Source organism: Bubalus kerabau, chromosome 15, assembly GCF_029407905.1.
Source record: "Bubalus kerabau isolate K-KA32 ecotype Philippines breed swamp buffalo chromosome 15, PCC_UOA_SB_1v2, whole genome shotgun sequence".
In the NCBI taxonomy this organism is placed as follows: Eukaryota; Metazoa; Chordata; class Mammalia; order Artiodactyla; family Bovidae; genus Bubalus; species Bubalus kerabau.
The window spans coordinates 43,593,091-43,621,090 of NC_073638.1; the positions used below are offsets into that span (position 1 = coordinate 43,593,091).

The 28,000-nt window shown below is 42.2% G+C and overlaps 1 protein-coding gene and 1 pseudogene across 1 annotated transcript; both read left to right on the forward strand.

Annotated features, from left to right (window-relative positions):
- The first annotated feature begins 4 nt into the window (after positions 1 to 4).
- NRIP3 (nuclear receptor interacting protein 3) lies at positions 5 to 27,992 on the forward strand. The gene is made up of 7 exons (XM_055548692.1): positions 5 to 272; positions 19,351 to 19,512; positions 20,025 to 20,107; positions 22,534 to 22,673; positions 24,456 to 24,508; positions 24,612 to 24,706; positions 25,007 to 27,992. The coding sequence occupies exons 1-7, from the start codon at positions 99 to 101 to the stop codon at positions 25,020 to 25,022; spliced, it is 723 nt and encodes a 240-aa protein (XP_055404667.1). The 5' UTR covers positions 5 to 98; the 3' UTR covers positions 25,023 to 27,992.
- LOC129629367 (uncharacterized) lies at positions 23,772 to 24,004 on the forward strand (annotated as a pseudogene).
- Positions 27,993 to 28,000: the final 8 nt, after the last annotated feature.

The following is a 28,000-nucleotide window of genomic DNA, read 5'->3' on the forward strand; positions in this document are numbered from 1 at the left end:
CTGAGGCGCGCGGCTCTCGCTGCGCTGGAGGAGCTCGAGGCTGAGGGCTGCCGTGGAGCGGGGAGCGACGGGGCCGCTGGGCCGCGGTCGCCTCAGCGATGTTTTACTCAGGGCTCCTCACCGAGGGCGGCCGCAAGGAGACAGACATGCGGGAGGCGGCGTCGCTGAGGCAGCAGCGCCGAATGAAGCAGGCCGTGCAGTTCATCCACAAGGACTCGGCCGACCTGCTGCCCTTGGACGGCCTCAAGAAGCTGGGTTCGTCCAAGGACACGGTGAGCCCCCGCGGCCGCACCCGCCTCGGGGACCCCGCGCGAGGCCGCCTGTCACCTTTGCGCTGTAAGGTCTCCTGGGGCCCGCCCTTCGCGGCTTTCACTGAGTCACCAGCCCGGCCCCCTCCGTCTCCAGCGCTGTCCGCTGTCTCTGTAGCTCTGTTGGGGTTTCCTCTCCATCCAGCATCCCCCTGCTTCAGTTTCTCTCGGGATTCCAGAGTAGCTTTTCCAGCTCGCTCTCCCTTCAGCACACCCTCCTCCCTTCTTTCTCCTCTGGAGTAGAAGAGACCCTGCCTTCTTGTCCTCAGCTCCCCTTTCCTTTATTCGTAGTGCCGAGTTTGGTTGCCCGGGCCTTGAGCCTCGCGGCCAGGGTAGCTCCAGCTGCCTCCTAGGCTGCTTGGCCCGTCTTGTGACTCCTAGTGGGTGTGAGGAGGAGAGAACGAAGTGGGAAGGGGGCTTTCTGGGCAGTCACCATATCCAGATCGCTTTTGTTGAATCCATTTCCCCTCTGTGCAAAATCTACTTCTCCTTTTGATTTTGGTCTCATCTACCCTTGACCTTCCAACGGGAGGGGGCGGGGAGAGAAAAAGGGTGACCGTGAAGGTTTCCTGAGCCCCAGACCTCTCTTCATCATTTTCCTCTCCTGCTGCTCCATCCCCAAAGAGTGGATAGAGGGAGAAAGCCAGGCTGCTCCCTCTCTTCAAGGGCTAATGTGTGGAGCTGGATCTGTGCTGGGGCTCCCGCAGTTCTTTCTTTCTTTTCCTAGCAAGGTTGTGCTTGGCATTAAGAAGGAGAAACTCCAGAACTGGAGGTCTGAGTTCAAAGACCATACTGTCCTCTATCTATAGGGGGGATCTTATAGGGGGATAAAGGTTACTAGTTTAAAGAACTGTATCAAACTCCCCTCCTTAATTCACTGTAGTGGTGCTGCACCAAATTGATGTTGAGTTTTGTACTTTCATCTGGAATTTTCTTGTAGTTTAACTTGTTTTCTTGAAGTTCATAATCACTTTATTCATCTAGGCAATAATTTATGAAGCATTACTTAAATGTCTTTTAAATGAAGTGGATGCTTTGTATAATTTTGCCAGTATTTTTGAGCTTTTGGAATGTTTAATTTGTCAGGGAAGAGGGTATCAGCCTGGACCACTGAAATTGCCATTTCCAGCCACATGTTGGGTATGGACGGCAGAGCTGCTGAATCCACTTCTCTTTTTTAAAAATTTTATCAACTCTAATGAGACATAGATATCAAGATCAGATTTGCCCTCCCCCATTGTGATAGAGAATTATTTTTAGCTATTTATGTGCAGGGGGTGTCTACTCAGTTATCCCGCTATGTTTTTTAAAGAATGTTTTACTCGAACAAGCCACAGGATAGGTAATCTGATTCATGCTAACTTAGAGTGGTGGATAAATGAAATGTATTCTTAGAAAAGAGATGACTGTTTTTCTTCCTTCCTTCCATTTTACAGCAGTCGAAATTCATTTAGGAAATCTGGTACAAATCTTCTTACTTTCAGGCCAAAATAATCCTAGTTCTTGGAAGCCTCAGGAGCCAATAAACAGTAATAGAAAAATAAGTCAAGTGTGGAATTTTCCCCCCTTCATGCTGAATTTAAGATGTTTCACATTTGGTTTTCCTGGGATGTCGAGGAGTTTCCTAGCCCCGAGGAACTGCCTCTCCATTCTTCTGCCAAGCATTCTTTATACTGCTTCATCCTGTGTAGGAAGAATTCCATCTGCTTTTCTGACTCCAGTCTGTCTCAGTTGAGCCACACAGGAGCTGCTAATATGGAACAGGCAGTAGGCCAGAAGGAAGAAACATCCTCAAAGCAGGTTATTGCCATGGATGTGACACACTGCAATTTACTGTGAGACCCTAACCCATGGTTCACAGTTTCTCTCCCCACTGCCCTCCACTGCCAGGGAGCTGATACTCTCTCACTGTTCTCACACCTGGAGTATGCAAGTGATTGCACAGAAGAGTTAGAACCAGTCACAGATGCCGAGGCAGACTGAGATAGGGCTAGGAGAGCTCTGAGTACTGGGGTGAAGTGGCATGCTTAAGCTTTCTTGGACCTTATGCTGCTGCCTCTGAATAATCTTAGAAATAACCTTAGAAGTACTGTGTCACTTGTCTTTATGGATATAGCTGGTGGTATAGACCAGTGTTGACTCAATGTTCTGTCACCGAAGTGAAATTTGGAGGATACCAAAATTGATTAAACAAGTCTATAGTACAAAACAGGCAGATTCTTTACCACCTGAGCCACTACTGAAGCCCAAAATTGATTATATAAGTCTATAGTACAAACTCAATAGAAGTGGGACAAGAAAAGGAAGGGGCGGCACCAGAGGAAGATAGGAGGGAAAGGATGAATTAGTTCTCACTGACTTTGGGGTTTGTGCTAGTGAGAAGATAGGTTGTTTTCTTCATACTGGTGACCTATATTAGAATTATATTGTTGAGTATTCTGAATTATCTACCTTTTACCATGCTGTTTCTATAATATTCACTATTTGAATCCAGCCTGCCAACTTTTGTTTTCTATTGGCAAAGAGCATCCATAGACAGTCAAACGTGGTCTTGTTCTCTTGGCCCCAGGGAAGTGCCTTTGCCCTATTCCTGTTTGTGTGTAGTTGGCTGCTGCAAAGTCTACTGTGGAAATTAATCTTATTTCTTATGTCTGACTCTCTTATTTTGTTTGTCCTTTCATCTTGTGCAGTTTGTGTGTGTGTGTGTATTAGATTAAGAACTAAAATCAGAAATATAAGTGAGTAATATTTTATTTCACTTATTATTATTATTCAAGTTGATGAAGCTAGAAAAAAACCACTCTTGGAACTTTGTGTATTCTAATTTCTTTTTTTTAGCTATCAGATTAATAAATATTCTTCTCATTGAGGTGAAGACTTTTCAACCTTTAAAAATAGTCATGTCATGGTATAATATGCTGTCTTTCTTATATAATAATAGTACTGACCATCAGGGTATATCCTTACTTATTCAGGAATAAAAAGAGAGTTTTGCTTTTTTATCTGTGATTGCTTCTGTGTATAGCCAAGTGCTTTAAGAAAACTCACTAAAATTAAAAGGCTGGGGAAGGAAATAAAGCAAAGCCAACCGACTGTGAAATAACCAGCCCTGTACTCTGAGTATGGATTTACCTGGTGGCTCAGTGGTAAAGAAACTGTCTGCTAATGCAGGAGATGCAGGTTTGATCCTTGGTTGAGAAGATCCCTTGGAAAAGGAAATACTGCAGCCCACTCCAGTATTCTTGCTTGGGAAATCACATGGACAGAGGAGCCTGGTGGGGTGCAGTCCATGGGGTCAAAAAAGAGTCAGACACAGCAGCCACAAGGAATACTCTGAGTATCTGATCCTCCTGATCAGAATCTCTGTCAATGAGGGCAGCCTTGGGTGTTACTCTATAGATTAATTTTTCATAATGCCACAAGACATCCATAATGCTGTAGATTTTGATCCAGAGGACTTTGGAGTTTTAGAAGAGGAGCATGAAATAGCAGTATAAATCAGTATCTAATGCAAACTGAAGATTTCCAGAGCCATGATCAAATCCTAATTATAGTAAACATTATTTGAACACTAGCTGCGTTCAGGACAAAGTGCTAGGAGCACACAGAAGAAAACAGCAAAGTTTACCTATACAAGGAGTTTATAGATTGGGGGAAGGATAGGACCAATTGATTTATTTATTCCCCAAATATTTATTGAGCACTTTTTACATGTCAGGCATAATCTAGGTATTGAAGATATAATAGTGAACCAAAACGGGTTTCCTGCCCTCACAGAACTTGCATTCTTGTGGGCGAGAAGGTAGAAAATAAATCAAGTAAATATATACTATATCGCGTTGTAATCAGCGCTATAGAGAAAATAAACCAGGATAAGGGAATAGAGAGTATAATGGCCAGGTAGGATGAAGTACAGCCTTGCTGTTTTATCTAGGGTGATCGAGGAAGGCATCTCTGGTAAGATGACACTATAGGAGATATTGAAGGAAGTGAGAGAGCAAAATATCTTGGGGAAAAATGTTATAGGCAGAAGGAACAGCCACTGCAAAGGCTCAAACATCATTGTGCTCGATGTGATTGAAGAATTATAAGAAGGCCATTGTGGCCAGAGCAAAATGAGCAAGAGGAAGTGATAGGAGACAACATCAGAGAGATAGTGCGAGGCCACAGTACTTAGAGCCTTATAGGTCACTGTATAGATATTTAATCTGATAAGGGAAACGGGTGGAAAACTTTTTGCAAAAGGGTGAGATGATGTGACATTTCACAAACCAGACTATTGTGTGGATTAGGCTGTAGGCAGCAAGCATGTAAGCAGGCAGACTAGTTAGGAAGCTGGTTAGTTAGCATTTAGATAGTAATCTAGGTAAAGATGATGGTGCCTCAGAGTAGTGTGCTAGCAGTGAAGAGTCCAAGAAAAGACCAGATTCTGGGTTATTTTGAAGACAGAGCTGACAAGTTTAGTTGAGAGTTGGATTAAAGATCTGAAATAAGGAGTAGTCAAGAGTGACGCTAATGTTTTGATCTAGTCATTGGAAGAGTAAAGTTTGTCATACACTGAAATGGCTAAGAGGTGCAAGTTAAGAAATAAGAATCAGGAATTTGATTCTTGAACAAGTTAAGTTTGGGATGTCTATTATTTATTCAAGTGTAGATGTTGAATAGATAGTTCCATGAGAAGATGAATAATACCACCAAGAAGCTTATGCCATGTCAAGATATTACAGTCAATCAACACTAGAGATGTTCAGTGGAAGCAGTGACTACTCTGACCTGGTATGACAATCGTGATGGAGAACAACATCTGATTAGAGTTTTATCATCCCCTGGAGAGTCAACTGACTGTGATATATAGAGAGGAGGCTGCTTCCAGAGCATGCCCTAAAGAACCTCAGAATAAGAACTTTATAGGTTATCTGGTTGAATTCCCTGCCCCTGTATAAATCCTTTCCTACAATAATGCAGCCCACCAGGGGTAACTGAGAAACTACTGTCTCAGGAATAAGGCTGTTCTCTTTGAAAAAGCATGACTATTGGGTCATAAGGCAAAAGTAGAGACAGAACACAGAAGGCCTGGGGCAATGTGACAGACTGCCTTAGGTAGAGTCCCATGTGATTTTGAGCAGCTGTAATCCCAAGGATAATCTGTGTTTCTATGGTGTAGAAAGGGTCACGTGTTGTATATTCAGCTTGTAAATAAAGAGAAAGCACAGAAATTAGTGCCCCTTTAGATTTCCAAGACCAGATAGAGACATATATATTGGGCTTGAAGTAAGAGTCAGTCAGGAGTCCATGTCTGTCTACAAACTATACATGAGGATGAAAACGGAGTAAGCTGATTTCATGCCCTTTTAATAAAAAAAAAGTGATCAGCTTCAATTTTAAGTTGAACATGAGGGTTTAAAATACATATATACACATACATATAATTATTAACATTTGCATGCTTACTCTATACCTGACACAACGTTAAATGCTTCATATGGACCATCTCATTTCATCCTCACAAAAGCTCTGCAGGGTACTTACTAACTTGAACCCAGCTTTGTCTGACTCCAAAGCATATATATTTTAAACAATACTCTAAGTCAAGAGTTGGCAAACTTTTTCTGTAAAGGACCAGATAGTAATTGTTTTTGGCTTTGCAGGCCAGTCTCTGTCTCAGCTACTCAACTGTGTTGTTATAATGCAGAAGCAGCCATAGATAGTAAACAAATGGGGTTGATTGTGTTCTAATAAAACTTTATTTACAAAAGTACACAACAGGCTGATTTGACTTGTGGGCCATATTTGCTGACCCCTATTTCTGAGTGTTCTATTTTTAAGCTAGAAATCTTGGGTTTCTCCTTTGAGAGTAAATACTACAAAGAAGGCAGACTTCTGTAATTTCTTCTATTTTCCAGTCTGGTCCATCCTATAAAGTGAAGTCGCTCAGTTGTGTCCAACTCTTTGCAACTCCATGGACTGTAGCCTACCAGGCTCCTCGGTCCATGGAATTTTCCAGGCAAGAGTACTAGAGTGGGTTGCCATTTCTTTCTCCAGGGGATCTTCCCGACCCAGGGATCGAACCCAGGTCTCCTGCATTGCAGGCAGACGCTTTACCTTCTGAGTCACCAGGGAAGCCCCATCCTATGGACCACAGAGATCTATTAGACTGATTCTGTGTGGATTCAGTGCAGCATAGGTAAGTGATTGAGAAGGTGACCTTAGAAGTTCTTGTTTAAATCATGATCCCATGGTATCCTGTAGTATAGCCTGCTTCCTCTCAACTCACTTTTCTTCCCACTCTACAGGCTGGTTAGAAGAAATATTTAATATTTAACCTCAGCTGTGCTACCTAGAATACAACACTGCCCACAAGGCTCATTTCCTTCAGAAGCTCCTGGTGGTGATAAAGACCTCACATTTGAGCTTGCCTGCTTAGGATTTAGATGCCTAAATGCTGGTTAAGGTTTAGCAGTCACATTAGCGGAAACAGTAGAGAACCTGGGACTACTTAGGTTAGTAGTTGCCTTGTTGAACTAAAACATAAAGCAGGATCCACATCAGGAAGGTGACTTGATAGTTATGTCCAAAAGGCCACCATAGTATCTGCAGCAGCTATCTGACTAGTGCAGTGCATCTTGAAGGATATCTGGAAAGTAGAAGATAGCCCTTGGAAAGCCAATATTTCAATAGACATAAAATAAACTACTTAAGCAAATTTACAAAGCAACACTCAAGGAGTGGGAATGCAAGTAGTACAAACTATGTAATGTATGAGTATTGAAGGGATTCTGAAAGAAAGAACTAGATGATGTTGATCAAGAAAGCTTTCTGAAAAAGTGAAGTGTAGAGATTTGTTCATTCAGTATTAATTCTGAAAGGAAGAACTAGATGATGTTGATCAAGAAAAGTTTTTTGAAAAAGTGAAGTATAGAGATTTGTCCATCCAGTATTACATCAAGACCTGGAGATATAGCTGTGATCAACACAATCAAGGCCCTTGCCCTTGTGAAATTAATACTCTAGTGGGGGGAGTGAAATAAGAAACAACTAAATAAGCAAAATAATTCTGAACTTACAATTACTACAAAAGAAATAGTGGGATATGTTAGTAAGAGGTGGAGTACCTCCTTTAAATAGTATGGTCAGGGAAGATATTTTTGAGGAAGTAATGTTTGAGCTGAGACTTGAATGATGAGAGCAAGCTAACTATTTGAAGTATTAGGGGGAGGACATTTCAGACAGAGGGAATGGCAGGTGCAAAGGCATTAGAATGGAAAAGGGATTTTGAGTGTATATATAGAATGTATGAGAAGTTGGCAAGACTACAGAAAAGAACTGCGCAAAAAAGCTCCTAATGACCCAGATAACCACAATGGTGTGGTCACTCACCTGGAGCCAGACATCCTGGAGTGTGAGGTCAAGTGGGCCTTAGGAAGCAGTACTATGAACAAAGCTAGTGGAGGTGATGGAATTCCAGCTGAGTTATTTCAAATCCTAAAAGATAATGCTGTTAAAGTACACTCATTGTGCCAGCAAATTTGAAAAACTCAGCAGTGGCCACAGAACTGGAAAAGGTCAGTTTTCATTCCAATCCCAAAGAAAGGCAATGCCAAAGAATGCTCAAATTACCACACAATTGCACTCATTTCACATGCTAGCAAGATTATGCTCAAAATTCTTCAAGATAGGCTTCAGCAGTATGTGAACTGAGGACATCCAGAAGTACAAGCTGGGTTTAGAAAAGGCAGAGGAACCAGAGAAGAAATCGCCAACATATGCTGGATCATAGAAAAAGCAAGAGAATTAAAAAAAATCTACTTCTGCTTCATTGACTATGTTAAAGCCTTTGACTGTGTGGATCACAACAAACTGTGGAATATTCTTAATGAAATGGGAATACCAGACCACCTTACCTGCCTTTTGAGAAACCTGTATGCAGAACAAGAAACAACAGTTAGAACTGGACATGGAACTACAACCTGGTTCCAAATTGGGAAAGGAGTAAATCAAGGCTGTATATTTTCACCCTGCTTGTTTAATTTATATGCAGAGTACATCATACGAAATGCCCAGCTAGATGAATCACAAGCTGAAATCAAGATTGCCGGGAGAAGTATCAGTAACCTCAGATATGCAGATGATACCATTCTAATTGCAGAAAGTGAAGAGGAACTAAAGAGCCTCTTGATAAAGGGGAAAGAACAGAGTGAAGAAGTTGGCTTAAAACTCAGCATTCAGAAAACGAAGATCATGGCATCTGGTCCTATCACTTCACGGCAAATAGATGGGGGAAATGTGGAAACTGTCAGGTTTCAGGGAAAATATAGAAACTGTCAGATTTCATTTTCGTGGGCTCCAAAATCAATGCCTATGGTGACTGCAGCCGTGAAATTAAAAGTCGCTTCCTCCTTGGAAGAATAGCTATGACAAACCTAGACAGTGTATTAAAAAGCAGAGAGATCACTTTGCCAACAAAGGTCTGTCCAGTCAAAGCTATGGTTTTTCCAGTAGTTGTGTATGGATGTGAAAGTTGGACCATAAGAAGGCTGAGGACCTAAGAATTGATGCTTTTGAACTGTAGTACTGGAGAAGACTTTTGAGAGTCCCTTGGACAGCCAGGAAATCAAACCAGTCAATCCTAAAGGAAATCAACCCTGAATATTCATTGAAAGGACTGATGCTGAAGCTGAAGCTCCAATACTTTGGCCACCTGATGTGAAGAGCCGACTCATTTGAAAAGACCCTGATGCTGGGAAAGATTGAGGGCAGGAGGAGAAGCGGACGACAGAGGATGAGATGTTGGATGGCATCACTGACTCAGTGGACATGAGTTTGAGCAAACTGTGGGAGATAGTGAAGGCCGGGGAAGCCTGGCATGCTGCAGTTCATGGGGTCACAAAGAGTTGGACACGACTTAGTGACTCAACAACAATAATGGTATGTATGTGGAGGTTGGAGAAATAGACAAGGACCAGATGGTGCTGAGCCCTATAGACCATGGTAAGAAGTTTGAATTTTGTCTGAAGAACAATGGAAAGTCATTGAAGGTCTTTGAAGTAGGGGAATGTATTATCTCACATATTTTTAAAAGCTTGCTCTGGTTGCTGTGTAGAGAATGATTTGGAAAAGAGTGAAGGAAGAGGTGGAAGACAAGCCAGGGGGGGCTGTTATAGCACAGATAAGGGATGACAGTGGCTTAGATTAAATTAGAGGTAGTAAAGATGGGGAGAAGTAGATCGATACCAATTAAATTTCGGAGGAAGCAGCAACACTACAGATTGTCCTCAACCTACGATGAGGTTACATCCTTATAAACACATCATATGATGAAAATATTGTTAAGTCAAAAATTCATTTAATATACCTAGCCTATTGGACATCATATTTTAGCCTAGCCTTCCTTAAACATGCTCAGAACACATTACCCTGAAATTGGGCAAAATCATCTAACACAAATCCTATTTTATAATAAAGTATCAGATATCTCATGTAATTTATTGACTATCACACAGAAAGTGAAAAAAGAGAATGGTTGTATGGGTCCAAAAGAGTTGTAAGTGTATCAGTTGTTTGCCCTTATGATCATGAGGCTAACTGGGAACTTCAGCTTACTGCCTCTGCCCAGTGTCATGAGAGAGTGTTGTGCTGTGTAGCACTAGCCCGGAAAAGATCAGGATTCAAAGTATGTTTTTTACTGAATGTGTATTACTTTGGCACCATCACAAAGTTGAAAAATCAGAAGTTGAACCATTGTAAGTTGGGGACCAACTCGGGATATACTTGGGATGGAAAGTTAGGAAGTTTGATTCTCTTCTGAGAATCAAAAGAATCAAAATGGGTGGGTGGGTAATGGTGCCATTTTACCAGGTTAGTGGAAAGGAAGTAATCCAGAACATTAAAATGGAACAGGACTTTGAAGCTCATACCTCTTTTATTACTGATGAAGAATATGAGACTGATAAAAAAAAGTAATACTTAGAGAGATTAGTGATTTACTCAAGGTAGTATGTGACAAGTGGTCATTTTGCTGAAATAGAAAACCTTCATGGAGGAAATAAAGGTAAGATTGGGGAGCAGGATGAGTTAGTGGAAGGTCTTAAATGCTAAATTGCGTATTTTGTGTTTAATACAGCTGGCAAGAGAACCACTGCAGGAGAAGGAGACCATGATACAATGGTTTAGGAGATTATTTGAACTTAGCTATAACAGCAGAAATGGGGAGGAATCTGTGAGGTGTTAAAACAGCAGAATTTCACTCACCAAGATGAAGATTATGGGAGAAAGCACAAGTTTTGTGGGAAAGATCAGTGGGACAAGTTAAGTTTGAAAGTGCCTGTGAGGTGTCTAAGTGGAGAAGTTCAAAGAGACAGTTGGTTCTATGGATCTGAAACTCAGAAGCAAAGGGGGGCATGAGACAGAGTCATCATCATAAAGGCAGTTATTTACACAATGAAAGTAGGTAAGATTGCCCTTAAAGGTTCTGTCAAGTGAGAAGGGGACCCAAGGAGAGCAATGAGGAACACTAACATTTAGGAAATGAGCAGAGGCAAAAGAACCAATAAATGATATAGATGTAGAATAGACAGAAAAGTGGTTTTGGAAGCCAGTGGAGGAGAGTTTCAAGAAAAATGGAATGTTGTTTATTAAAGCATTGTTTCTAATGGCAGATATGTAGAAACAATCTAAATGTCCATTAGTAGTTATGTAAATTGAGGTGTGTTTGTACCACAGACTCAAATGTTTACAGATGATGTACTGTTTTAAAATGCAGAAAGTAGGGCATATGTGAAAAAAAATAGGTGCTAAGGGTTTTGGATAATCTGACATTACATCTGCATTGGACTGCAAGGAGATCAAACCAGTCAATCCTAAAGGAAATCAGTCCTGAATGTTCATTGGAAGGACTGATGCTGAAGCTGAAGCTCCAATACTTTGGCCATCTGATGTGAATAACTGACTCATTAGAGAAAACCCTGATGCTGTGAAAGACTGAAGGCAGGAGAAGGGGACGACAGAGGATAAGATGGTTGGATGGTGTCACCAACTTGATGGACATGAGTTTGAGGAAGCTCTGGGTGTTGGTGATGGACAGGGAAGCCTGGCATGCTGCGGCCTACGGGGTCACAAAGAGTTGCACACAAATGAGCAACTGGACTGAACTGAACTGAAGTTATATTATTGGGGTGTGTGGGGGGGTATCAGCATGCATACATGTGTGTGCATATGCACACATGTACATGCACTTTAGTTTTTGCACAATTTGGCAGACAGAGTTAGTTGGCTAAATTAGAAGTAGCCATGTGAATTCTGACCAAGAAGATACAGGCAGAAAACTGCTGAGGGAACTTCTGGGAAAGCTTTTGCTTTCCTGATAAAAAGGATAGATGACAGAGAGTCCCCTCTTCCTTCCTCCTTTTTTGGATGTGGATGAAATGCCTGGAGCTGGGGCACCCATTATAAGACCATGAGGGAATATCCATGAAAATTACAGAAACAATAGCCCTGAAATTGTTAATCAGTTGAATTAATGCCTGCAGCTACCTACCTCCATCTTCTTGTTATATGAGAAGAAAATATACCTCCATTCAAGCCCCATAAAGTTGGTTTTTCTTGTGGCTATATGCTTTCTTAATGTATAGGGTATATTTTTAAAATTTATATTTTATCAAAAATATACATGTATATAATTTAAAACTTTAAAAAATTTTTGAACTGTTCCTTAATTCTCTTATTACTCTCCATCATGTCCCCTCTCCTACTATGCTAATATTGTAATATGTTCAGTTCAGTTCAGTTGCTCAGTCGTGTCCGACTCTTTGCGACCGCATGAACCGCAGCACACCAGGCCTCCCTGTCCATCACCAACTCCCAGAGTTTACCCAAACTCATGTCCATTGAGTCGGTGATGCCATCCAACCATCTCATTCTCTGTTGTCCCCTTCTCCTCCTGCCTTCAATCTTTCCCAACATCAGGGTCTTTTCAACATCAGGGTCTTTTCAGCTCTTCTCATCAGGTGGCCAAAATATTGGAGTTTCAGCTTTAACATCAGTTCTTCCAATGAACACCCAGGACTGATCTCCTTTAGGAGGGACTGGTTGGATCTCCTTGCAGTCCAAGGGACTCTCAAGAGTCTTCTCCAACACCACAGTTCAAAAACATCAATTCTTCAGCACTCAGCTTTCTTTATAGTCCAACTCTCACATCCATATATGACTACTGGAAAAAAACATAGCCTTGACTAGATGGACCATTGTTGGCAAAGTAATGTCTCTGCTTTTTAATATGCTATCTAGGTCAGTCATAACTTTCCTTCCAAGGAGTAAGCATCTTTTAATTTCATGGCTGCAATCACCATCTGCAGTGATTTTGGAGCCCAAAAAAACAAAGTCTGTCACTGTTTCCCCATCTATTTGCCATGAAGTGATGGGACCAGATGCCATGATCTTAGTTTTCTGAATGTTGAGCTTTAAGCAAACTTTTTCACTCTCCTCTTTCACTTTCATCAAGAGGCTCTAGTTCTTCACTTTCTGCCATAAGGGTGGTGTCATCTGCATATCTGAGGTTATTGATATTTCTCCCAGCAGTCTTGATTCCAACTTGTGTTTCTTCCAGCCCAGCATTTCTCATGATGTACTCTGCATAGAAGTTAAATAAGTAGGGTGACAATATACAACCTTGAGGTACTCCTTTCCCTATTTGGAACCAGTCTGTTGTTCCATGTCCAGTTCTAACTGTTGCTTCCTGACCTGCATATAGGTTTCTCAAGAGGCAGGTCAGGTGGTCTGGTATTCCCATCTCCTTCAGGATTTTCCACAGTTTATTGTGATCCTCATAGTCAAAGGCTTTGGCATAGTCAATAAAGCAGAAATAGATGTTTTTCTGGAACTCTCTTGCTTTTTCCATGATCCAGTGGATGTTGGCAATTTGATCTCTGGTTCCTCTGCTTTTTCTAAAACCAGCTTGAACATCTGGAAGTTCACGGTTCACGTGTTGCTGAAGCCTGGTTTGGAGAATTTTGAGCATTACTTTACTGGTGTGTGAGATGAGTACAATTGTGCGGTAGTTTCAGCATTCTTTGGCATTTCCTTTGTTAGGGATTGGAATGAAAACTGACCTTTTCCAGCCCTGTGGCCACTGCCGAGTTTTCCAAATTTGCTGGCATATTGAGTGCAGCACTTTCACAGCATCATCTTTCAGGATTTGAAATAGCCCAAATGGAATTCCATCACCTCTACTAGCTTTGTTCATAGTGATGCTTTCTAAGACACACTTGACTTCACATTCCAGGATGTCTGGCTCTAGGTGAGTGATCACACCATCATGATTATCTTGGTCATGAAGATCTTTTTTGTACAGTTCTTCTGTGTATTCTTGTCACCTCTTCTTAATATCTTCTGCTTCTGTTAGGTCCCTACCATTTCTGTCCTTTATTGTGCCCATCTTTGCATGAAATGTTCCCTTGATATCTCTAATTTTCTTGAAGAGATCTTTAGTCTTTCCCATTCTATTGTTTTATTTCTTTGCACTGATTGCTGAGGAAGGCTTTCTTATCTCTCCTTGCTATTCTTTGGAACTCTACATTCAAATGGGTATATCTTTCCTTTTTCCTTTGCTTTTTGCTTCTCTTCTTTTCACAGCTATTTGTAAGGCCTCCTCAGACAGCCATTTTGCTTTTTTGCATTTCTTTTTCTTGGGGATGGTCTTGATCCCTGTCTCTTTTACAATGTCACGAACTTCCGTCCATAGTTCATCAGGCGCTCTGTCTATCAGATCTAGTCCCTTAAATCTATTTCTCACTTCCACTGTATAGTCGTTAGGGATTTGATTTAGGTTGTACCTGAATGGTCTAATGGTTTTCCCTACTTTCTTCAATTTCAGTCTGAATTTGGCAATAAGGAGTTCATGATCTGAGCCCCAGTCAGCGCCCGGTCTTGTTGACTGTATAGAGCTTCTCCATCTTTGGCTGCAAAGAATATAATCAATCTGATTTTGATATTGACCATCTGGTGATGTCCATGTGTAGAGTCTTCTCTTGTGTTGTTGGAAGAGGGTGTTTACTATGAACAGTGCATTCTGTTGGCAGAACTCTATTAGCCTTTGCCCTGCTTCATTCTGTACTCCAAGGCCAATTTTGCCTGTTACTCCAGGTGTTTCTTGACTTCCTACTTTTGCCTTCCAGGCCCCTATAATGAAAAGGACATTTTTTTTGGGTGTCAATTCTAGAAGGTCTTGTAGGTCTTCATAGAACTGTTCAACTTCAGCTTCTTCAGCATTACTGGTTGGGGCATAGACTTGGATTACCGAGATATTGAATGGTTTGCTTTGGAAATGAACAGAGATCATTCTGTTGTTTTTGAGACTGCATCCAAGTACTGCATTTTAGACTCTTTTGTTGACTATGATGGCTACTCCATTTCTTCTAAGGGATTCTTGCACACAGTATTAGATATAATGGTCATCTGAGTTAAATTCACCCATTCCAGTCCATTTGAGTTCGCTGATTCCTAAAGTGTCAACGTTCACTCTTGCCATCTCCTGTTTGATCACTTCCAATTTGCCTTGATTCATGGACCTAACATTCCAGGTTCCTATGCAATATTTCTCTTTACAGCATTGGACCTTGCTTCCATCACTGTCTTTAAGCTTCCATTATTACCATTGAGTAGTTGTATGTAATTCTGATTCCTAATCCTTTGTGTTTGAATCTTCTTTTTCTCTCTAAAAAGTTTTGGAATCTTTGTCATCCATGATATTCCAAAAATTCTTAATTGTGTGAAATCTTGGTGTGGATCTTTTATCTTTCATTATGCAAGGCTCCATGTGAACCCTTTCAATCTGTAAGCTCATATCTTTCAGTTCTGGTGTAGTAGGGTGCTCCACCCTCATCCTCAGCTGTTGTAGGAATCTGTTCTAAGCCTAGCCAAACTATCAACCAACCAAAATCTTTTGATTTACTCTTACAAAAAAGAATAAAATATTGGCATTCTTCCCAGTTGTCTGGGTCAAGTAGGAGTCCCATGCAGGCTTTATATTAATCTCTTTCCAGCTCTAATTGTACCCTCCAACTGTAGTTTCTAATATCTCTAAGATTCATCAGCTTTCCCAGGGTTTTTAAGTAGGAAAACTGCGTTTACAGCTAGACCCCCAAGTATCAGTTCAGTTCAGTTGCTCAGTCATATCTGACTCTTTGCAACCCCATGGACTGCAGCACGCCAGGCTTCCCTGTCCATCACCAACTCCCGTAGCTTACTCACACTGATGTCCATCGAGTCTGTGATGCCATCCAACCATCTCATCCTCTGTCATCCCCTTCTCCTCCTGCCTTCAATCTTTCCCAGCATCAGGATCTTTCCAATGAGTCAGTTCTTCGCATCAGGTAGCCGAAGTATTGGAGTTTCAGCATCAGTCCTTCCAATGAATATTCAGGACTGATTTCCTTTAGGATTTACTGATTTATCTCCTTGCAGTCCAAGGGACTCTCAAGATTCTTCCCCAACACCACAGTTCAAAAGCATCAATTCTTTGGTGCTTGGCTTTCTTTATAGTCCAACTCTCACATCCATACATGACTACTGGAAAAATCCTAGCTTTGACTAGACAGACCTTTGTTGGCAAAGTAATGTCTCTGCTGTTTAATATGCATATATATGCTTTATACCCCCAAGTATAAAATAGTTCAAATATAATAATTTATTGTTTTAAAAGTAACAGTTCTAGTGGAAAGGTCAACAAGATAGCCCTCTTCCATGTAGTCATTTGGGGACTCAGGCTGATGGTGGCTTTTTATCTTAAACATGTTACCTCCAGGAAGGTTACCCTAGGGGTCATCTCCATTTCAGCCAGTCAGAATAGGAGAAGAGTATGGAGGAGTGTGCACAGGAGAGTTTTATGAGCCAAGCCTAGAAGAGGTGTGTGTCACTTTTCCTCACATTCTGCTTGCCAAACTCAGTCATACGGCCTTATCTAACAACAGGAAAGACTGGGAAACATAATCTACGTATCTGTCCAGAAAGTAGAGGAAATCATGGATAGCTGGTGGCCTCTGCTACTCTAGTGTTCCATGAAGTAGAATGGTGTGAAGAATTTAGCTTTCTCTAGTCTAGTCATTTACCAGTTTTTGGTCTGTTTTTTAGATTCCAAGATTTTGTCAATGTCTCTTTTGTTGTTGTTTACTATTCTTTTTGTGAAAGGTTTAGGCCTTTCTAACTCCTTGACTATCATTTTAGTGAAATTTTGGTTGGGAGCAGAGGTAAATGTGCAGTTACATTGTCATTTAAAACATGAGGCCATAATTAATTGACTACAGAGAAGCATCTCTGAGATTCATACGAGTTTATTGGCTGTGAATTTTCAACTCCTGAACTGTACTGTGAATACTTTTAGTTATAAAAATAAATGAAAATAATTATATGTACTGACATGGAAAAATGCCTTTCATATATTAAAAAAAATTTTTTTTAATTTAGAAGAGTATTATGATGTGATCCTATTTTTATTTATGTTTGTAAATGCATTAAAATTTGGGGGGACTTCCCTGGTGGTGGTTGAAATTGTGCATTCTCAATTCAAGGGGCACAGGTTCAATCTCTGGTTTGGGAACTAAGATGTCACATGGAACTAAGCAAAAAAAGGAAGGGTATTCTTCTAAATTTGATGGTTGTCGTTTGTAGGGAGTGGAACTAAGAAGGGTGAGGTGCTGAGGAAGCTTTCCCTTTTAATTGTATATGCTTTAGTGATATTTGAATATTTTACATTGAACATGTGTTATGCTTAAACCTTTTTTGGTTACTAAACAAAGGAATAGTCACCAGGGCCAAATGCCCTAGAGAATGAAGGCTGAAAAATGTCTATCAGATTTGGAAATTAGGAGATCATTATTGGTATTGTGGGATCATAAGTGATTTCAGTGAAAAAATATAGAATGTCAGGAAATAGAATAGTGATTTCAACCTTTATTAAAGGCCAATTAAGACAAGGGTGTGATTAGATTGGGCTTCCCAGGTGGTGCTAGTGGTAAAAACCTGACTGCCAATGCAGGTTCAATCCCTGGGTTGGGAAGACCTCCTGGAGGAGGGCATGACAGCTCACTCCAGTATTCTTGACTAGAGAATCCCATGGACAGAGGAGACTGGCGGGATACAGTCTATAGGGTGGCAAAGAGTTGGACAGGACTGAATGACTTAGCACATGATTAGGTTAGGATGTGGCATTGAAGAGACAGGGTCTGGAGTTCTGTGGAGTTTTCTCCCCAGTATATGAGAACTTGGAGTGTGTATTAATATATAGGCTGTGGAGAACGGGTCTAGGAGGAATAATCAGAAGAGAGATGACTCAAGGGAAATGATTTCAGAACCTTCCTCATTTGCCTCATCTGTCTGATGATTAGACTCCTCTCAAGATTTAGAGTATCCAGGTAAAGTGGTATTCAGCAAGACCACTGTAGAAGGAAAGCCACAAACTTTAGGTTAGGAGGGCCTAGGTTAGACAGCCTTTGAAGTCCCTTTCAGTCTTCAGTTCTACAAATCCAACTTATCTGAGTTGGTTCTGCTAAGCATGGACCTGACAGAAACAAACACCTGCTTTCATATAAATCTAGGCTTATTAGTGAAAGAGATAAGAATGAAGAATTTCTGTTTCTTTTGCAGAGCAAAGCATTCTCCCAGGGTCAAATTGGGAAATCTGACAAAGTTAGCACTTCCTGTAGCTCCTTATCAAGTTAAGAATCCCTCATTTTCATTTAAATGCACCCCCCTCCTTTTCCCAAGGATGCTAATTTAGAATCTGCCTTGCCAAGAATCAGTGTATTTTGGGAATCTATTTCTTCGCCTCACCAGGGTTACAGTGAGTCATGGCTCTGACTCCTTTCTTCCTCAGTAATTTGTGAGATGGTGGATAATGAAGACTTCTCCAATTCTACCCCCTTGCTAGGGAATGTTCTAGGCTCTGGGCTTCTAGGAGTGACTCTCTTCCCTTTAGAATTGAAATGCCATCTAGAATGTGTCACGAAGATACTTGGGATAAGGCTTTATCCTCTGAGGGATTTTAAGTATTATTGTAAACTGGGAATAATGTGCTCCTGTAGAGATTTCGCAGGTCAAATGACTTCAAGAAGTGGCTTACACTTTCTGGAGGCCACTTGGAGTAGAAAGAGTAGAACATAGTTCTATCTACCCTAGTAACTCTCCTAAGCACTATCAAAGAGCACACTTGAATTCACATTCCTTATTCTGCTTCCTAACATTATGTGCCCTGGCATGGATATAAGGTCTAATTAAGCCCCCTACTTCTTGGTCAGTTTCTGCCCCCTTTATACTCCACTTAAGAGTGGCCCATTAAGAGAGAGAATGGATAACAAGCATATGGCAGGAGAAGCCTTATGCTTCTTGAAGTCCAGGGGATAATGGTAAGGATGATTCTCATGGCTTCTGCCAGGTTCTAATGTGTATCTCCTAAGAGGGTTATTCAGCAGGTATAACCTGTCTTCCCACCTCATCCACCCCATTGGATGACTCAACCAACAGGAGAGAGCCAAGTCACTAAGGCATATGCATTTGAGTCCAAAAGATAAAGACTGTGAGGAAGTGAGACTTGAAATAGAAGTATACAGAACTCCTGAAAACCAGTGCTAAGAAGGTTTCTTTGGCCTGTGAGAATCAGCTGCCCTTACTTATAAGTCCTCTGGAAAGATATATTTATCCCACATAGACTAAAGCCACTTTTCTCCTGAAATGTTCTTGTAAGGGAAGGGAAGGCAGCAAGCCCAGGTAGTACAAATCACAAGAGTCCCTTACTTTTCTTTAGCCATGGAATACTGGCCCTGTTCACATTTCCCAGAATCCCATATTGCTTTTTCATTTGAGGTTGGTCTACTGTTCTGATAGTTCCTGCTCTGATAATACTCATGAAATCTGTACTTGAGGGAAGAATAAATAAGAGGCAAAGGTGGAACTCCGTTATGTGAGGCTCCTTCATTATTTCCATGGCACCTGGGAGACAATAGGGGAAGGGGAACATGGCCTGTCACTAAGAAGCCTTTGCTTTCTGTTCCCCAAGCAACCTCATAACATTCTGCAGAGGCGCCTCATGGAAACCAACCTATCTAAGCTCCGAAGCAGTCGTGTCCCTTGGGCCTCCAAGACCAACAAATTCAATCAGGCCAAGTCTGAGGGGCTGAAGAAGTCTGAGGATGATGACATGATTTTGGTTTCTTGCCAGGTAAAGTTCTGATAATAACTTTTCCAGGTTTTCTGCAGAGTAGGATTCAGGTCTAATAAGATCCCAATAATGGGGCCCTTTCCTCCAAATTGTATAGAATGTGGATGTTATCATGGAATTCATAAATGAGTTTTAAGGGGGCACTCTGTGCATCACTGGAAGTGTATGCAGTATTTTGTATGCATGTTCGTCCTTTATGAGGAAAAGGACTAAATGTTTCATCAGATTTGCAAAGGGATATGTGATACACACACACACAATTAAAAGCCACTTTGTGTATACAAGGAAACATCCCAAAGTCCTTTGGGATCCTCTGTCAGCTCTACAATCAGCAGGAAAAAGAACCCCTCAAAGGAGACACCATAATGGATACAGATGGGACACTATCCTCCATAAATGTGAGGATGCTCTCCAACCCTGCCTTTCATGTGACATCTTGCTGCTTGCTCTTTGGATTTCTCTTCCTTTTTGAATCTCTGGCTTCTGTTGAACAGTATATTTTCTCTCCACAGTGTGCTGGAAAGGATGTGAAAGCCTTGGTTGACACAGGCTGTCAATATAATCTCATCTCTTCAGCCTGTGTGGACAGACTGGGGTAAGTAGCCCCTTGTACTAGAAGTCAGATGCTATATGCTCTTTGCTTGAATTTATTTTGAAGTTCAGGCTTTCCATTAAAACAGAAACTGTTAGTCACTCAGTCATGTCTGACTCTTAGCAACGCCATGAACTGTAGCCAACCAGGCTCCTCTGTTCATGGGATTCTCCAGGCAAGAATACTGGAGTGGTTTGCCATGCCCCCCTCAAGGGGACCTTCCCTACCTACCCAGGGATTGAACCCAGGTCTTCCACATTGCAGGCAGATTCTTTACCATCTGAGCCACCAGGGAAGCATTATCTCCCATCAATTGAGTTTTGAACAAAGACCTTTGGGCTCTGGAATGAGAGAATATGAAATCCTTGACTCATTGCATGCCATGCCCTGATCCTGATTTGTGCCCTTCCCAGACAGCAAATTAAAAAGAGCTGCCCTGTAGGTATAGCCCAGAGAAGTAAAATCAGGGATGTGGTTGACCTTGGCTTACTTGGAGTTCTGGAGGTCACCCTGCCTGTCCCAAGAAGCATCAGTCAGACCGTGGAATAGAGCTATTGGGCCTGAACCATCACAGGTGTGATTAGTGTCTTTCCTTTCTGCAAATAACATGTAAAATCAGATCTTACTGCTGCCCCTGCTGTGGACTGGATGTGAGGCAGACACCTCATATATTGAATATATTAAGTTCTCTAAAAGCTGGAATTGGGTTCTCCCTCTTTTTTAGTCAGAGAAAGGCATTTTGTATCTTTCCTCCTTTTCACTCAATCCGTTCTTTCATTCTCTTTCTTCTTCCTTTTCTTTTCTTCAGAATACCAGGTGGGCCCTGAGGTCTAGCCCAGAATTGGGAGGATCAGTCCAATATCTTTTTCCACTTCTCTAGCTCTGAGTACAACAAAGCATCCCCCAGCCCAGATCTCTGTATTGAAACAATGACTAGAGTAGATGTAATGGCCCATTTTAAGCTACTTTAAAAAATATTCTTGTTCTTAGGCAGGACTTGCACAAATCTTGATTTGTATATCAGTGACTTCTGCCCACAGGACCTGTTCCTTCTCGTTTCTACCTTCTCACCCCTCACCGCGGACTCTTTGCAGCTGGCTCTATGGGTTTTGTGCATTGCTATTTAGGGTGGTGGGGGAGTCCAAAGACACAAGTGCTCCTGTGGGAAGAATCCTGAGCCTTTTTATGCAGTGAAGAGATGAGCTATAGTGCAACATGATGTTTCCAGAAAGACTAATAGTGTCCTGGTGCATAATTAGGCAGTAGACTGCCATGATTCCAGAGGAGTTAATAACCATCTATAAAACTGCAATTATTTTCCTTTTGCATAGGCTGTAACACCAAAAGAGAGAAAATGGAGTAAAGCAGAAATATCGGCACAGAGAGTCCATAATTAAGTATTTATCCACCAACTCATAATAGCTCGGATGCTGGCTGTTCCAACCAGCTTACATAACTGTGTGAAACCTTGGTGCTGTTCTTTCCTTTCTCTTCTAGACAGACAAGTTAAATTAACTAGGAATTAACCAATATCAATGCACTCAGCAAGTAAGTACCTACCTCTACCAACCTTATAGCCTAAGACTAAGTGAAGAAGATAGACTAAAACAAACAAAGAGAAAATTAGACATTGAACAAAGCATCTTCTAAAATTAGGACTAATCTGTCCACTCTGAGATCTTTACCCACAGATGTGTAAAAGGCTCTGCTAAGTCACTACAGTCGTGTCCGACTCTGTGTGACCCCATAGACAGCAGCCCACCAGGCGCCCCCGTCCCTGGGATTCTCCAGGCAAGAACACTGGAGTGGGTTGCCATTTCCTTCTCCAATGTGTGAAAGTGAAAAGTGAAAGGGAAGTCGCTTAGTCGTGTCCTGACTCTTTGCGACCCCATGGACTGCAGCCTACCAGGCTCCTCCGCCCATGGGATTTTCCAGGCAAGAACACTGGAGTGGGTTGCCATTTCCTTCTCCAATGTGTGAAAGTGAAAAGTGAAAGGGAAGTCGCTCAGTCGTGTCCTGACTCTTTGTGACCCCATGGACCGCAGCCTACCAGGCTCCTCCGCCCATGGGATTTTCCAGGCAAGAGTACTGGAGTGGGGTGCCATTGCCTTCTCCGTGTAAAAAGCTATGTTAACTAAACTGCCTTGCACATAGGTGGGGATGTTTGAATGCAGAAAAGGATTCTCTGAGTGTGTCCCACGAGTGCAGATAGTGACATAGCTTTCTAGAACAGGAGCTAAATCTTTATATATATTTTTATATACCCCCTGGCATGTTTAGGATAAAGTGCTCAAACAAGAAATGTAGGCTAACATTTTCTTTTGATAAATTAACCCAGGAAATCCCTGGAATATTCCAGCTGTGTGTCAGAAGGTAGGCATTGCCAGATCCTCTGCCAAGGGGATTCTGGTATTTGCTCTCTGGTGCAGACTCAAGGAGCATGTCAGATCTCACAAGCATGAAGGAGAGAGGCTTTCTCTACCCCGGCATCTGAAAGTTGTGGGCCAGATTGAGCACCTGGTGATCACACTGGGCTCCCTCCGCCTGGACTGCCCAGCAGCTGTGGTTGGTGAGTTGAATTGGGGACTGCGCCTGTGGACCCCTAAGGTAAACCCTCTCCGTCCTTCCACCAAACCCTCATGGGATCTCAGGCCTGTAAGTACTGACTTCTTCAAAACCCCAGGTTTCCACTTTTTTGTACTATAAACCTTGTCCCAGTTTTTGCCTTCCAAAGTACCAGATGGGCCTTGAGCTACATTCAAGACATGTTGAAAATCACTCAGAGAATAAAAAATTTCAAGGGGTAACAAAACAAAAATTTCTGTGTGCCAGTAAAAGTGGCTCCTGAGAACTTTCCATGGGCTAGTTAGAGGTAGAGGGCAAGATCCTCTTACTCCTTTGCCATAAATCCCATCATAACTTCTCACCAACTCCTGTATTTTCTCTCATGTACTCTATTCCTCACTACTCTAAGTTCCTGGTTTTTGTCCAAAGGCCTTTCTTTGTCCTTTAAAGTTAAGAAGACCTGGGTTTGAATCTTGACTCTACCACCTTTTGTCATTCAATCGTGTCCGACTCTTTGAGACCCTATGGACTGTAGCCCACCGGGCTCCTCTGTCGGATTTTCCAGGCAAGAATACTGGAGTAGGTTGCCATTTCCTTCTCCAGGGTATCTTCTCAGCCCAAGGATTGAACCTGGGTCTCCTGCATTGCAGGTGGATTCTTTACCACCTGATCCACCAGGGAAGCTCAAATTATAATGATCTGGGGCAAATTACTTAATATAAGAAACTCAAGTCTGCAGACTTCTCCAGCAGGCGAGAGGCAGTCCACATGGACCCATGGCAGGAAGCAGGTTGCCTGGCCTGCAGAGGGGCACCGCGACAGTACTTGGACCCTGGTGGCTCCAAGTGCGGTGGGCGGGGTAATAGCAGCTTCTCATAGGATTCAGAAGCAAGCCATGTATTTTGATGTGGCTTGTTGCTGCTTTGAAGGGTTTCTGAACAATTTATGAGCAAAAATGGTGTTTTAAAGTTTGCCATTTTAGTGAATTATGGGATGTAAGATGGAAATACTTGTGAGGAGGCAAGGGGAGTGACAAAAAGGTGGCCATCAGTAGAAAGTGAGTGGCTTTCATGGATGCAGCAGCAGCTTATGGCAGGAGATTAAGACTGTGCTTTCAGGAATCATCTTTATAGTTCACTGCTAGAGAATTTTTCTTGAGTGGGTATTGTACTCTTATTGTACCCATAAGCCACGAGGGAGAGGTACAGTGTTCCTTACTGAGTGTGAAGCCAATTCTTGGTAGTGTGTTTTTTCTTTGTAACTGCCATTGGTTATTGATGATCTATTTTCTAATTATCTGGGAAAGTAAAAAAAAAAAAGGGTCATGTGAGTGGCTTTGTATGAAAATAAAAAAGAGAGAAATGCTTGCTGCTAAGTCACTTCAGTCGTGTCCAACTCTGTGCGACCCCATAGACGGCAGCCCACCAGGCTCCCCCGCCCCTGGGATTCTCCAGGCAAGAACACTGGAGTGGGTTGCCATTTCCTTCTCCAATGCATGAAAGTGAAAAGTGAAAGTGAAGTCGCTCAGTCATGTCCGACTCTCCACGGCCCCATGGACTGCAGCCTACCAGGCTCCTCCATCCATGGGATTTTCCAGGCAAAAGTACTGGAGTGGGGTGCCATTGCCTTCTCCTAGAGTAATGCTTAGTAGATGTTTATTAGATGGATGGGAGAGAGGGAAGTTGTATAGAACCTAAAGGTGATAAGGCTGATTTCTAAACAACATGGGAATGGTTAAATCCTAGGTGTTTTTTTTGTTTGTTTTTGTTTTTTTTTTCCTTATTAGAGGATAATGAGAAGAACTTGTCTCTTGGTCTGCAGACTCTCCGATCCTTGAAGGTATGATTGGTTCTATAACCCACTGGTACCTTTTGCCTGAGGTAAGGGTTCTCTTACACAGTGAAATCATTGACAGTAACCAGTGATCCTGTTTTGTTTTCAGTGCATCATAAACTTGGATAAGCACCGGCTGATCATGGGAAAGACAGACAAGGAAGAAATCCCTTTTGTGGAGACAATTTCCTTGAATGAAGATAAGTGAGTGCCAGAATGGGTCAGGTCAAGTCAAATCCATTTGTCATTAACTGGAGGGGTTCTCACACAGGATATTGGATTGTATCCTGCTTTTGACTTTCAATCACATAACAATGACACCCCTCCTCACCCCCAGAGTTCACAATCCCACACAATTCTGTAGCCCGTGTTTCAGAATGAGTAGTGATTGATATTGCATAGTGTGGTGGAGGAAGTGAGTAGCTTTTAAACTAATATTGTACGTGCCTTCAGCCTAATTTCTTTGAAGTTGGTATCATTTCTTCCATTTCTTTCTCATTTCAGCACTTCAGAAGCCTAACTACAGCCTACAGCATGTCTGCACGTGTGCACACACACCAGGTTGACAGATTGAAAAAACTGGGTTTGAACCAAATGCAGCAGCAACTTGCTGTGGACCAAGTCCTACCCTTTAGTAGAAGCTCCAGGGGCTCATTCCCTCCCAGACCTCTCTAGACTTTAGTCTGTGCTTAGAGATCTTGTCTGGTTATAGCCATTGTTTTTTACTCCTTTGACCACTTAATTTATAGATCTTTTTGACACTGCCAGGTCTCACTTATGGCCTATTTCTTTGCTTCTTAAAGGAATTTGCTTTTATTAGTCAAATATAGGGGCTGCCGGGTTCTATTTCTCCTCAGATAACTTGCTGCTTCTCCTAGAGCTAACATATGTAATAAACAGAAACCTGACCTTTACTTCTTATGCAGAATACCTATGGCTCTGAATTAGAATCTCTTCTAATTCATTTGTTGATTTCTCAAGTATGAATTGAACTGAAAGAACTCAGAGAGATGGGCTAGTCCAACCCTTTCATTTAAAGGACCAGAGAGGCAAGTGAATTGTCTAAGCTCATATACTGTCAGTGGCAGAGGGCACCTAGAACTCAGACCAGACAAGCCAAAGCCAAGGCCATGTTCATTTTCATTTGTGGCTTCAAGCCTTGAGAGGAGGATGAAGAGGTAAGGGTTTGTAAAAAGGCAGGGTAGGGGAAGGATATGCTTTGGGGATGGATGCCAGAGGACCTGGATAGCCCTCCCTCCTGTGTGCTACGCCCACTAAAAGTTCCCTGACCCAAGCTGTCACATTTAGGTGCTTATCTTTGTGCCTAAAAGCCACAGGTATAAGGATGAATGAGGTGGCTCCTCACCTTGAACTTCTTGGAGGGGAGAAGGAGGAAGGAATCACAGACAGAAGTACATTAACCACTCTCAGATGGAATTGAAGGCTTCAGTAAATAACCTGGGCATTGTTGTCGGATGTTGATACCCCCAAGATCCAGTCAGTATTTCTGTCTAGCCTGTTATTTGTCTGCCTTGGACTCAAGTAGCTGGGAGCAGGAGTAGGGAAAGAAGAGAAGACCTAGAGCAGGTCCAAAACAGGATAGAGTCAGTTGGTGGGAATGCCTACCTAAGGAAACATTTCTGGGATGGCGGTCTGGGAATGAAACCTGCTGGTAGGGAATCAAGGGTTGGGGAGCTCTTCACTTCTGTCCTGGTGTAAGGAAAGAGGCATGGTAGGAGCTGGTAGTGTTAAGGACAACTTTTTCTGACTCCTCAGTACTTCCTGACCCCTTTCAAAGAGGTCACAGCCTTCCGTTGGGGTGTCAGTTGGACGTATAGATACCTGTAATGGAATCTTCCTTTTCAGTTTGGTTAGAGATGTGCTCAGAGAAGTCAGAAAAATAGCCAGCTATGGGTGTCCCTATAGGAGATTCCCAAGTCTACCCTTGGTTCATAGCAGTAGTTCCTCAAGTATTCACTGATCGTATTTCAGACTTTGCCACATCCCCACCAACTATTTTGTCCAGAGTTCAGCTACTGTTTCTACCAGACTGCTCTTTGGAACTCTGAATGTTGTTAGCTTTTCAGAAGCTCCCTAAAGACTATGAGCTTGGTGACATGACCCCCATTTGAACAGGTAGGCAGCCATACTGTAGCCAGTCGTCACTGGGTCACCCCCAGCCCCATTCTTATCAGCCTCTACAGAGAAAGCAAGATGGAAAACTAAGCACAGCCACAGCAGGGGAGGCCGCATCTGATGCTCCACAGGGGTGACCCCATATTACCAGTCTTCAGTGCCCGCTCAATTCACCCTTGTTTTCTTAACACAGGGAGCATCTGTACTTTTCCACTGAGGCCTCTGCACTCTCCTCCCTCACCTTTCATGGTACCACTTTGGCCTACTTCTTACCCTGGGACTGAGTTGAAATACTTTCACCTCTTCCTTCCCTAGTTGGAAGTCCCAGTCTGAGCCTCGACTCTTGGCCACAAGAGAGGCATGTTAGAAGTTCCTTGGCTTGGTTTATCCTGAATTCCCTGTGGACCAAGTAAGGCCAGGAATTCTCAGATACTAGAAAGATGCCGCTGAATCTGACCCTTTGAGTTCAGGATTATATGGCATCAGGGGGATGATCAGATGGCCCTTAGTGATCTTTCTGGCCTCTGAGAATCAGTCCGTGATTTTCCAATTTTGGAATAGAAACAGTTGGGGTGATCTGAGCTTAGGGTATCATAATCCCACTCCATGCAGTCAGATCATTTGAATTCACTAACCAAGTAATTGTGCTTTAAACCTTAGGTTTGATCGTGGTACCTAAAGATGTCTAAAGATAACGGTAGAAAGTCTTGAGCTTCATTAATCTTCTTTAAATGCTGCCAGGTTGATTACTCTGATAGCACCTGTCTTACCTTGATTTTCCTGAGGAAACACTGAATCCACATTTCTTGGGCTGGCTAGGTAAGCAGGTAAGGTTGGTTCTTCCCAGAATTCTAGAAAATTCTCACTAGTACCTCTGATTGACGGTGTGGGAAGAAAGTGACTACCTGGGTCACAGTGCAGAAGACACGCAGTAGCAAGAAGAAACCATGTACAACTGTAACCCTCTCATTCCTTATTAGATGTCCAAATAAAATACAGGGAGTTTGAAAACAGTATTGTTTTTGTCGTTTGGTATTTCTATGCCTGGCTTATTTGAGGAACAAATGTTTTCTGACTTTTCTATTTCCTTGCCCTGCACAGACCCCACCTGGTAAGAGTTTCTGTTCCTTAGCTCTAAGTGTCTATTGATGGATTGCTTAGTATGTCAGCTTCTCTTACTCTCGTATAGTAGAAATATCTTTCCAGGCTGGGCATGTGGAGGAGATGAACTGGATTCCTCCCTCCTCCTGTTGGCAGACCTTTCTGCATTGGCATTTTATCTGCTCAGTGTTTCTGGCTGTGTTGGGTTTATTTGTGAGATTAATGTAACAATAAAGTGAAATCTTCCCCTCCATGTATTTG

What these genes read in the sequence shown, in the direction of transcription:
- NRIP3 (XM_055548692.1), top strand. Translation starts at nt 99, where the DNA reads ATGTTTTACTCAGGGCTCCTCACCGAGGGCGGCCGCAAGGAGACAGAC. An exon ending in TGGGTTCGTCCAAGGACACG is followed by an intron (nt 273 to 19,350) that starts GTGAGCCCCCGC and finishes CTGTTCCCCAAG; the next exon opens with CAACCTCATAACATTCTGCA. An exon ending in GCCTGTGTGGACAGACTGGG is followed by an intron (nt 20,108 to 22,533) that starts GTAAGTAGCCCC and finishes TCTCTGGTGCAG; the next exon opens with ACTCAAGGAGCATGTCAGAT.